The following is a 12286-nucleotide window of genomic DNA, read 5'->3' as shown; positions in this document are numbered from 1 at the left end:
GACGTTCACTCACAGCAACTGGCTGGGGAAACAACTCTACGACTACAGACAGGCAGAACTAACACTCAGTTTCACGAACAGAACACTCTGCAGATTTCTTCTCAACCTCAGGCTGTCAACATCCACAGTGACACTCACTCGCACTTACACTGACTGCACTGAACTTGCCGACACAGCACATCTGAACTCTCCACTCTGACTGAACTCACACACTGGATCAAACTCTCTGTTGCAAGTCTTGCATGTCTTCGAGATACATAGGGCACTAGAAGCCTGTGGAAGACTCTAGAGATAGAAGGCCCTAGGTTCACCATTCTCGTTGTTTATGGTCATCACTAGTGGCTACAGAATGACACTTGAGAGAGACCGGCACATCCCACTACGAGCTCCTCCATCCTGAGTGAATGCATAGGCGGTGATCAGTAGCCCAGTTGGGACGTCAATGCTAAATATCCCATTCTAAAACAACAGTCTGTTGATCCAGTCCATACATATAGATACAGATGAAGATAAAATAGTAATTCAAGATGACAAATTAGGCAAATATTAAATAATAGGATGAGGAATAATTTATTTAAGGAAAACTTTCATTAAATACCCAAGTTCTTTGAAAACATTTAAGAAAAGATTAGGTAAACAATTGATAGGGAATGCCGTAAATGCAGACCATTGATTAATGATTGATTGATATACACATCCCGATATCACTTGATAAGCCTTTTCATTTGCAGCGATAATGGTAAGTGTGAAAGAATATGCCAAACATGCTACTCAGCAATTATTTGTCAATGTAATATTGTGGAATTCATTTGGTATTTTAACTTGAACTTAAAATTAAATCACTACAAATTTGAAATCAAGCATTTACCATCTAAGTTGAAGAAAAAATGGAATAGGGGAATTACTGTATGGTGGCAATATCAGGTATTTTAAAGGAGGGTTTCAGTTTGGTTGGGGGGAGGGGGAGGGGGAGGGGGAGGGGTGAGCCACACCTCGTAACCTGCTTGTTTTGTTTTCAGATTCTTCAGATACCACATTTTATGTGACGTCTCACGTCTGTCTGTCATGGCTGCTTGGCATCATGAATGCCGTGCCCGATGTATAATTTATCCCAATTTAAGACAGATGGCAGCTCAGGATATGAGGATCGCCAAGGCATTTCTTTCTATCTTATCTGCATATTGTGTGATCTTTGACTGTCTGACATTGAGAAAGAATAATAAGATGGAGATGGTGTTTTTTATGAGGCTTTTGTCTCTTACAGAAGGTATTATAAATGTTATACTGTATGACTCTCAGAGTTTGGAGTCAGAACTACGACTACTTCTTCTCGAGGTAATGTTCGTTCCTATCATTCTCAGTTTGAAATACTTGTTCTTTTATGCCAGTATTGATGTTCATTCTGGGTAGTTATATAAGCCTGTTTATAAGGAGGTCTCTCATTTTGTGTGTTATTTCCTTTGTATCTTGTTTCAGACTTATTGTCCATTACCTCTGTGACCTCCCTTCCTTTACATGTCTGCTTATGTGTGCTCATTTCGGCTAAGAGCGAAAGGTGGCATCGGCCCGATTGTTCATGTGCGTGATGGGTTTGCTTGTTGTGTTTGATAGGAGACCTTTAATTTTTATTTATCTTCAATGTCTTGGCTCGAGTTCGTGCTCTACATTGTGTTTTGTCGCTAATACTGTATGATTCATTTTTGTCTTTCTGCACGATATGAATACGGGTTATGCAGCGAGTAAGTTGTTTATGTTGTATGTTTGAACTGGGTGTGCCATGCACTTTTGCGGTAATCCAGGTTTCTGATCTGTGCTTTCAGATCAAACTCATGAGCCGTTGACCGAACCATTTTATACTGCACAATGCTTGTTGTCATGTGTCGTGCCACTGTAATAATGTACTTTATATTTCGTCTGCTGGTCTCTATGTATGTGCGTGAGTGTGGTGTGATTACTGGGCCTATGCCACTTATCAGTATCTAGCTATTATTTATTATTATCATTGTTCCCATTTTGTCTTACTTTCATTTCTGGCCTTCCTAGCCAATTTACCTGTTTGTTTTTGTTTTTTAACCTCATTTTTACGCCTTTCTGCCGCGTGTTCATTTATTTCTTGTTATTATGGCAACCTTTTCTTTACTCTCTTGTGTTCCATGATTGTTCTTTCCAGCCAGTCTTGATTTCGCTGGCATCTTTGATTTTATTGGGGATTTAATCTCCGTGGGGATTGTTATATAAAATGGTGAGTGTATCGATTCTGATGATGTACCTCGGGAAGATTATTTTTCCTACTTTGAGAAATAAATACTTTGGAATCGGATCTTAAGCGCTGTGTTCACTGTGGGGTGAGAGATGTATTATAAAACAGATTCCTCTACCATGCTTTCTAGAAGTGTACTAAAGAATTATGAGATTGTGTAACACTCCCTCTGAATGGACCGTTTTTTTTTTTTTTTTAACATCATGTACGTGAATAACTGACTTCCCATATCCTTATTATTATTTTTTTTTATGCCAGTCTTGGACTGATTTCTTCCCTGTTTGTGATAATAAATGTGTTTCATTTTAATTAACCCTAGATCTGTGTTATTTTGTTATTATTTTTGGGATGTGCCTCTTTCACTCTGTTTATTAACAGTCTAAGACCGGGCGAGTTGGCCGTGCGCGTAGAGGCGCGCGGCTGTGAGCTTGCATCCGGGAGATAGTAGGTTCGAATCCCACTATCGGCAGCCCTGAAGATGGTTTTCCGTGGTTTCCCATCTTCACACCAGGCAAATGCTGGGGCTGTACCTTAATTAAGGTTACGGCCGCTTCCTTCCAACTCCTAGGCCTTTCCTATCCCATCGTCGCCATAAGACCTATCTGTGTCGGTGCGACGTAAAGCCCCTAGGAAAAAAAAAAAACAGTCTAAGAGGCCCGGATTCAGCTCCTGGCGATTTTCTTAGCCAGTTTCGACCGATCCAGTGAAAATAGGTAGTAGTAAGTAAGTCTGTTGAGGGGGCACTACGAAGAATTCTTGCCCCAGGTGGAAACTAGCCTACTGATGTCCCTGACCAACTGCACCATTTAAGTCAGCTTTTCTATTGGTGAATCACTTACAATAATGTCTTATTATTTCACTTCCAATTTTAGGCTATTTCAAAACAAGGAAAATAGGAATATTTTTAAATGCACAATTACTTTTACATAAATCAAATAAAAAATAGAAAAATATAAAATGGTTATGTTGAATAACTTGGTATCTGTATTATAAAATGCTGATTACACCAACACAGAAAGTTACACCAAGTTACTAATCACAATAAGTTTAAGTATAAAAACAAAAATGTGTCATCAATAAATCTTATTTTTAATTTGCAAAACAATTTTCATTTCTTAATATGCTGTTTACTGATCTTTTATTTTGACCCAGAAACAGATCCCAAAGGCTTTTATGATGGCTCTTAAAAGAGCAGGAAGATGACTTATTTTGTATACTCTAGCCCAGAAGATCATAAAAGATAGTCTGGCATGCGAATTTCACCTAAGTGTGATTGTGGTAACACAAATCCAACAATCCAACATATTGTGAGGGATTGTCCAGAGAGATCATTTTCAGGATCTACAGAGGACTCCTGAGAACTTCTGAACAAGCTATACAATGGCTGAATGACTTATATTATGATTCTGAAGTGCTTTGCTGACTGTCAATAGATGTATCAGTAGGGTGTCCCTTATTTTTCCAAGTTTTAATTTTGCAATGCGTAGGTTATTGTTTTATTCATTTGGGCCTAAAACACCTGAAAACAATTTTTTTCCTTACTTGGAACAGTGCAACCCGTGCCGACTCGCGCACAAACTTGTCCATACAAGTTGCGTCACAAGAGTGGCACGCTCTCATTGTTACTGTCACTTAAGTTTTCTCTTATCGGGTAGCTAGCACGTACTGTTTTATATTTCGAAGATGTCAGTGGAACTAAAGAGCAATAAAAAAAGTATTTTCTTGGTTGGTGAAGTAAATCACCAAATAACAGGCACAAAATTACCATCTAAATGTCAAGTTCTCGCAGTTCTATTTTTCAACATACGTGAGGTTAAGTTGACTGTTAGTGAAAGCGCAAATCTTGTCATTCGGGAGTGCAATATATTCTGGGAAAAGGCTAGAATACCTACCAGAGCTGTGCCCGACTGTGCTGCAAAAAAAAATAGCAAGATGATTCAGGATTTACATAGGCGCCGCGAGGAGAACTTTCAACTTGAATTAGATCATTTATTCGATATCGCACATGCTGATGCTCTTGAAAGAATAAAAATCAAAGAAGATAAAATATTTTTGCAAAAGCAAAGAGAGCCAGGGCATCCGGGATGCCTAGCGAGTGTTGACAAAAAGGTGGCTGAGATTGAAGAAAGGGCCAGGCTGAGAAAACTTGCAGAAGATAAAAAGAGAATAAAGCAAATTACTTCTGTGAGCTCATTGAAATCTGCAACTTTACAGACCTTTGATACACATGAAGACGTAGAAGAACAATCTACAAGCTCTGAAGAAAGCCTGGAAGAATCTCTGCCATCCACATCGCAATCTGTAAGTTCTTTAGCTACGTGAAGTATACACCAAATAACAGGCACAAAATTACCATCTAAATGTCAAGTTCTCGCAGTTCTATTTTTCAACATACGTGAGGTTAAGTTGACTGTTAGTGAAAGCGCAAATCTTGTCATTCGGGAGTGCAATATATTCTGGGAAAAGGCTAGAATACCTACCAAAGCTGTGCCTGATTGTGTTGCAAAAAAATAGCAAGATGATTCAGGATGTACATAGATTTTATCACATCTAAATTAGTTGCAACTTTGGACAGCTGTCAACTAAACATCAGAGATTCTGTTTATATAATTCAGTCTGTAGTAGAAGCACTTGGTTTTAGTTCTGACAATTACCTGATCAACAAATCTTCTATTCAACGCATTCAAACACAAATGAGAAAAGATAGAGCGGGATCCATTAAATCCGATTTTCAGAATAACGTGCCCGAAGTAGTTACTGTTCATTGGGATGGAAAATTGTTACCTGCTCTGGACGTAAAAAGTTCTAAAGAAGAACGCCTACCAATTATTATTTCATATGACAAGGAAGAACAACTTCTTGCTGTGCCGAAGTTAGACAATTCTTCCAGCAAAGAGCAAGCGAAAGCAGTATCAAATGCCCTTCATGACTGGAACCTGGATGATAAGGTACAAATAGTGTGCTGTGACACAACAGCATCTAATACAAGACGCTTGAACGGAGCTTGTGTGCTTTTAGAGCAAAAACTAGAAAGAGAGTTGTTACTCTTTCCTTTGAATCAAAGATCCAACAAATCACTAGCAGTCCTGATATTCCGCTGTTCCAAAAGTTTAGAGACAACTGGAAGAATATTAATCCTAGTGCCATTGAACTGTGCACTGATTTTGTCCAACAACATCTCTGTAAGGTCCTTAAAAATGTGTTTACTGCAGTCCCAGTTTAAAATGACCGCTAAGGACAAACAAGCTTTACAAGATGTTTGTTTTTTCATTGTGGCAGTTTACGTGAAGCCCTGGCTTGGATGTAGTTTGGCGATAAAGGCGCCGAATCAAGATTTTTGTTTTTTAAAGACCTTAAAAGATTACGAGAAAGTTGACAAGTTGATTTCCAATGCAGCTTTAAACAAGTTCAGTCAACACTTGTGGTACTTGCCAGAGGAAATAGCCATCCTTTCAATTTTTGATGATGAAGTTGATGAGCAAACCAAAGAAAACATTGTAGAAAACTAACAAAAAAAAAAAAAAAAAAGCTTTGGTGATTCCGGAAAGAGATATGTGCCATCGAAAGAAGAGATGTCTGTCTCTCTATATGGTGTGTAGTAGACTAGTAGTGTTTAATCTGGTATTTAATTTAGAACTTATTTGTTTTATTTATAGGCACTACAAGTATTTTTTAAAATCTTGTTTCAGGGAAATCTTTCAGTGATTTTGTTTTTGTCAAGAGTAAAGATTTATTTTCACAACTGAAACTTGACAGTGGTTTCCTTCAAGAAATTGTTTCTTCATGGAAAGACAACGTGGTGTTTGTGGAAGCTAAAAAGAAGGTTTCTACCTTAAAAGCAGTTAATGACACAGCTGAAAGAGCTGTTAAACTAATGACAGACTTTCATGGTTTGATTACCACAGATGAAGAACAGAAGCAGTTCTTATTACATTGTGTGCAAGAACATAGAAAAATTTACCCAGACTGTAAAATGGAGACTTTGAAGAGGAAATATCCAAATGAATAACTATAAAAATTGTATTTTTTTTTTTTGTTACTTACAAGAAGAGCATTATATACATTTCTGTTTTCATTTATATTTCTCTAAAATAATTGTTTTGAGTGATCGTCTACAACTACATTTATGAGACACTTTAAGCAGCTATTTTCTAAAACTTTTAGGCCCCGTCGGCACGGGTTAAAATTAATGTAGGAAGTTGAAATTCTGTACTTGGGTAACTAATAGACCAATAAACACAATAATGGGGTATGTGTTTCGATAAATGAAAAACAAAAAGCCTTTTGAAGGACACCCTACATATCAGTTAATATATACATCTGTAAATGTTCATCAGTATATATGGTGCCATAAACTGGAACTCATAACATACAATAAACTTCATGATAGTTCCGTACTCGTAAGAGAGAAGTTCCACCTAATCAATACGCTTTTAAATCTTTACACTATTAAATAATGGAAAGACATTTATCTTGCATTTTACCAGGACATGTTTCAGTTCATTGGAACCATCTTCAACTGGTGAATATATAAAAATTGACAAAAACACATTCTAGAAATGCTAACAATGATATATAGACGAATGATGATAAAATAAGAATGTACACTAAAAACAATGTAGTGATTAAAAATCCACTTATTAGGTACCGGTAACTAAATGTTAAATGCACATTCCATTAGAATATTGTTCTTTGTGGTGCGACATTTACAATCCTTTTCTTGTAATTCTTAATGCATACTGTGTATGAAAAAATGTGGGTTTGTCTTGTTGCAGTCGTATTTTCTCTGGTTGAACATTGTACCAATTTTAAAATTGTGGGAACTCCTCTAACATACCGGTACTGCAAGTATTTAATATTGGATGGAGCTCATAAAGTGTCAAATGATGAACTATCTTTCGTTGTATTGTGTTTCGAGGGAGTCTAGAAAGAAAAAAGAAGAAATTTGCCAGAAGTGAATACAAAAGTCAGGGGTTAAATTGTCAGAAAATGCTGAATATAAGTACGTACTCTCACGTGCCTTGTTCCCTTGAGTGGGCTCCATCCTGCATATGCTTTCACATCGTATTGACATTTGACTGAGCACTTGCAGATAATGAGGGCAGTTTGTTGTTGTTGGGAACAAGAGTAGGGAGTGGAGGGGAGTAAGAGGAGGTAGGTACGGGGGACGAGTGATCACTTGTCCTTGACGTGTAGTAAATTTTCAATTATTTGACATTAAATTAATTAATTTGTCAATTAAAATGTTTATTTTTTCTGATATTTTGTTTAAACTCAACCTTTGGTCAAACTGTATATGAATGTTTTCGTATATGTTGAGTAACATGCCCTTGTTGGCTGTCTTTTAGGATTTTCAAATCCTGATCTGCAGATGTAGTGACTGAAATCATTCTTATGAATTCTCATGGTCGAAAACCTATTATATTTTCTGGTGTTTTACATGTACTTTATGCCTGGTTACAATATTTCTGATGGAGAGAATCTTGTTTTATGACATTAATAGTTTGAGATGGCTTCTCAAAACGTCCAGAAAACCAACAATATGACGTTCAACACAGGAAAAGGGAAAAGACATTGGGTGCATTTCAATTTGTAAATGCCAGATTGTGAATGTTTATGGATGTGGTTTAATATGTGTGTATTGTAAAAAAGTTAAGCATTGGTACTGACAATCCTGAAAGCAATATTGATGCTTTGTTTTCTAAAATGTTTCTGATCTGGTATATATTTTATTATTTAATGAAAAAACTGGCAAAAATTTTCCTTACCTTTGAATCCCTCTTCAGCGTGGTAATTGGTTTGGTTTTTTACTTTGTAAATGATTTTGTCGATAAAATCCTTGTTGTATCCAGTATTGGTAGCTATGAAGAAAATGCTGTTTATTTCTTTTTTGTAATTCTCTTTGGAAAGGGGGACATTATGTGCTCTGTATAACATGCTGTAAAATGCAGCTTTCTTATGTGACCCTGGATGGAGAGGATTTTATTTTTTTCCTCTGTGCGTCTCACCGACACAGATAGGTTTTACAGTGATGATGGGATAGGAAAGGATTAAGAGCGACAAGGAAGTGGCAGTAGCCTTAATTAAGTTACAGCAACAGCATTTGCCTTGTGTGAAAATGGGAAACAACAGAAAACCATCCAAATCTTGTTTTATGACATTAATAGTCTGAGATGGCTTCCTAAAACCTCCAAAAAACCAACTCTCATGTTCATTGAGTGAACACAGGAAAAGGGAAAAGACATAAGGATGAATATAGGAGAAAGAAGATTAGAAAAACATGATTTACACAGATGGAGAGAAGGATTCTCAAAGTTCAATTTAAATCACGGAAAGGAACAAACACACGGGAAATAAAGTTCTTCAAAACAGCAGTATATAAAGATGTCAAGTCTGTCCTTGTCCTTTTGGATTTTCATGTTTGTCCTTGTTTCTACTTTCCCTTATTCTTATTTTCCACTCTAATCTATACAATATTGATGTTTGCCTTCCAATCCAATTCTTTAGAATTATTTTCCATACGAGATCAATAGTCAATTTCTATGTATTCCTCATGCTTATCATTTTTACTGGTAAATAAAGACTGTTCCTTAAAACATATTTACTTACAAAATGGAATTCAAAAGGCGAGTACATTGTCTGAATTGAATCCAATCGTAAGTTATATCTTTTCCTAATACACAGACAATAAATCCATACAGTAACTTGAACCAGAATATTTCACTAATGCAAAACTATGTGGCAAAACAAACAGTACTGAACTTACAGACATGATCTGAACATAAAGATACCGTACATCACTATAACACGCAAGATGATGGCAACACATATCTAGACTGTGTCTGTACAGCATGTGTTCAAAATGTGCACCTTCACATCTTGTGCTTTGTTCATAATGATCCTGTAGACTGTTGAACATGATGAGTTTGCTACAAGATCACAAGAATGACTACAACTTCTCTCGTAATTTGGAAACATTCTTAGGTGGGTCATCTGATCGGGAAACAGATTCTTGCAGCGTACCCCATATGTAGACATGGGGGGGGGGGGGGGAGGGGGCAAGATCCGGGTAGTGGGAAGGGTACAGGAATTATGTTCCAAAGGAAGTTAAGTGATCTTCAAAGTGTTGATGAGGAAGGGCACATGACCCCTTTTGCAGGGTGGGCTGTAGCTCCATCTTGCTGCATCTATTGTCATTGCAGTGGCAGGTTTCTGGTAATATTCAGTACCGTTTGATGTTCACAGCATGTTTGTAATTTCAGTACGGTTCGTATTGCTGCATACACTTTAATATCTTGAACTAAGTAAAATATCAAGGGATACTAGTTTCCTAAATGAATTATAAAACAAGTATGCTTTTCTGAAGGAGAAAAAACAAAGAAATTAATAGAAGGAGAAATCATCAGGAAACTATTAATTACTGACCAACTTCCCCTTCATTTCAAAGGTTTGTATTCTACTAGGTTAACATGGTCATATGTATGAACTTACATGAAAGACAAATTCAAAGGCTCCCTGAGGAATTGGAACAGCAGATGTTTCGCCAAGAGTTCCTGATATAGCAACCCATGCATTTGCTGTTGTTGTAGCAGCACTAGCCTTTCGTGATGGAAAAACCACCACTCTGTATGGCAACTCTAGGTGACAAAAAAGATCATAAGTTAATTACTTCCTAATTTATGGGTTGCCATAAATTTAGTTCCTAAGTTTACAAATATTAAATTACAACTGATAAGTCATTAAATTCCCTCCAAGTGCCTCATGACATTTGAAATATATTGCAAAAAAAAGTTTTATGCAAAGCACCTTGACTTTATTGAGGTGGTGATAAGACATTGCTTTATGGCTCCTAAAAACCAGGATAATAAACTATAAAGTTACATAACAACAGCAATACGTGTACCATGGACAGATCATGTGACAAATAACAACATGCAGAATGAAGAAAGACAAGGAAGTCCTGACCAAGGAAGCTCCTATAATACCTTGGCCACATTATGAGAAACAGAAGAAGATACCAGCTACTCCAATCCATTCTGCAAGGGAAGATATCAGGAAAGAGAAGTATGGAGGAGAATTATTTCCTGTTTAAAGAAAATTTGAGAACCCGGACATAGGAAACAACCACACAGCTATTCCGAGCAGTGGTCAACAGGAAGATATAGCTACGATGGTTGCCAATATCCAGAATGGATAGACAAGGAGGTGGAGGTGGAAGAGGAGCAGATGGAGGAGGAGTTTGCATTAGGAAAGGGTACCCTCTCTTTGGATGAGAGTAGTAGAATAACACCCACGGTATCCCCTGCCTATCGTAAGAGCTGACTAAAAGGGGCCCCAGGGGTTCTTAACCTGGGAGCCTAGGTTGGCGAACACAGGGCCCTTAGCTGGGTCCTGACATTGATTCCATTTACTTGTGTCAGGCTCCTCATTTACACCTATCCTATCTGACCTCCCTTGGTCAACTCTTGTTCTTTACTTACCCCAAGGGTATTAGAGCATTCAAGGCCTAGGGAGTCTAATTTTCATGCCTTCCGTGTTCCTTGTCTTTCTTTGGCTGATACCTTTATTTTCGAAGTGTCGGTCCTTTTCCATTTTTCCCGTCTGATTAGTGTTAATAGAGGATGGCTGCCTAGTTGTACTTCCTCTTAAAACAGTAATCACAACCATCACCACTTTAAGAAACAAAAAAGACAAAGAGAACAAGAAAACTGATCCCTCCAAGAATGGGGCTATGAGGCAAAAAAAAAAAGTGAAAGGCTAAGAAAGACTCTCTAACCCTATCACATTTAATATAGTTGGGGTATGGCAAAGCTCAAGAGGTGACCAAGAGATTGAAAGATAAAAGAATGGGGACTACCACAGTCATTGTTCCAGGGTCAACATGTATGTTCAACAAGTTATAAGCCCTTGGGTGGAAGGAACAGGAAAGAAGACTGCAAGAATGCCCAAAGAATTTCTTTGGTCAGTACTACAAGCAGTAATGTTTAGAGGTAATTGTACAAACAAGTGGTGGTGATGGTAGTGGTGGTGGTTGCGGCGGTATTGTTAAGGTAGAAATTGCTGCCTTATGGAACAAAGCTACAGAATTTACAGCTCTGAATAGTTTTTGTAGGAGGAACCCAGAGTTATGACTCTTCAAAGAATGATTCTTCTTACTGCAACAGTCCATTAGGACCTTGCCTGCAGAAACCTGAGCGACAAGTGATCAGTGTGATGACATCCTCAGCCTTATTGCTTGTCTTTCTCTGCTGGGTGTGCTACCTCTTGTATCAGACAACTCCTTAGTCTCACCCAGAACAAATTGAGCTGCTTTTCATTGGATTTTTTCCAGTTCTTGAATCAAGTAATCCTGGTGAGGGTCCCATACACTGGAACTATACTCTAGTTGGGGTCTTACCAGAGACTTATATGCCCTCTCCTTTACATCCTTACTACAAACCCTACATACCCTCATAACCATGTGCAGAGATCTGTACCCTTTATTTACAATCATAGATCTTTCCTTATATTTATTTATTCATTCATGTCTTTCTGTACATGGCAGGGCTCAGGCTATGAAGCCTGCTATTATGCCAAACCATATAATTATGCACCTGCATAAACATAATATACTGAACATTATAACTACTTAAAATTAAAAATAAGTTTATAATTTAAAGCTAATGTGAAATGTAATTTGAATGAAATGTAAAGCATCATTAATCTCATTTTAACATTTTAAAATGAATTTATAATATTTACTATTACTAAAACTATACTGTATTTCAAAAAATATAAACTATAATGTTTCTAACCTTACATTGACATTTTATTCATCATCATCATCATCATCATCATCATCATCATCATCATCATCATTTCCCTTTATCCAGCTGTACCCGGGTAGGGGCAAATATGGTTCCTCTCCACTTTCTTCGGTCTTTCCACCACTCCTCCTCCAACACTGTGTCCCAGTCCAGGTTTCTTTCTATAATGCTGCGTTGGATGGTATCCTTCCATCTCAATCGTGGTCGTCCATGGCCTCTC

At 37.4% G+C, this 12286-nt stretch overlaps 1 protein-coding gene across 1 annotated transcript in view; it reads right to left on the bottom strand.

Annotated features, from left to right (window-relative positions):
- The window catches only part of pns (pinstripe), a 508843-nt gene that overhangs the window by 147106 nt on the left and 349451 nt on the right, over positions 1–12286 (bottom strand). The window contains exon 18 of the mRNA XM_067136728.2: positions 9752–9897. Coding sequence (XP_066992829.2) covers positions 9752–9897 — 146 coding nt within the window. The remainder of the gene's footprint in view (positions 1–9751; positions 9898–12286) is intronic.

This window comes from Anabrus simplex, chromosome 1 (genome assembly GCF_040414725.1).
Source record: "Anabrus simplex isolate iqAnaSimp1 chromosome 1, ASM4041472v1, whole genome shotgun sequence".
In the NCBI taxonomy this organism is placed as follows: domain Eukaryota; kingdom Metazoa; phylum Arthropoda; class Insecta; order Orthoptera; family Tettigoniidae; genus Anabrus; species Anabrus simplex.
Note: the sequence above shows the minus strand (reverse complement) of the source record. Positions and strands in the feature narration are given on the sequence as shown.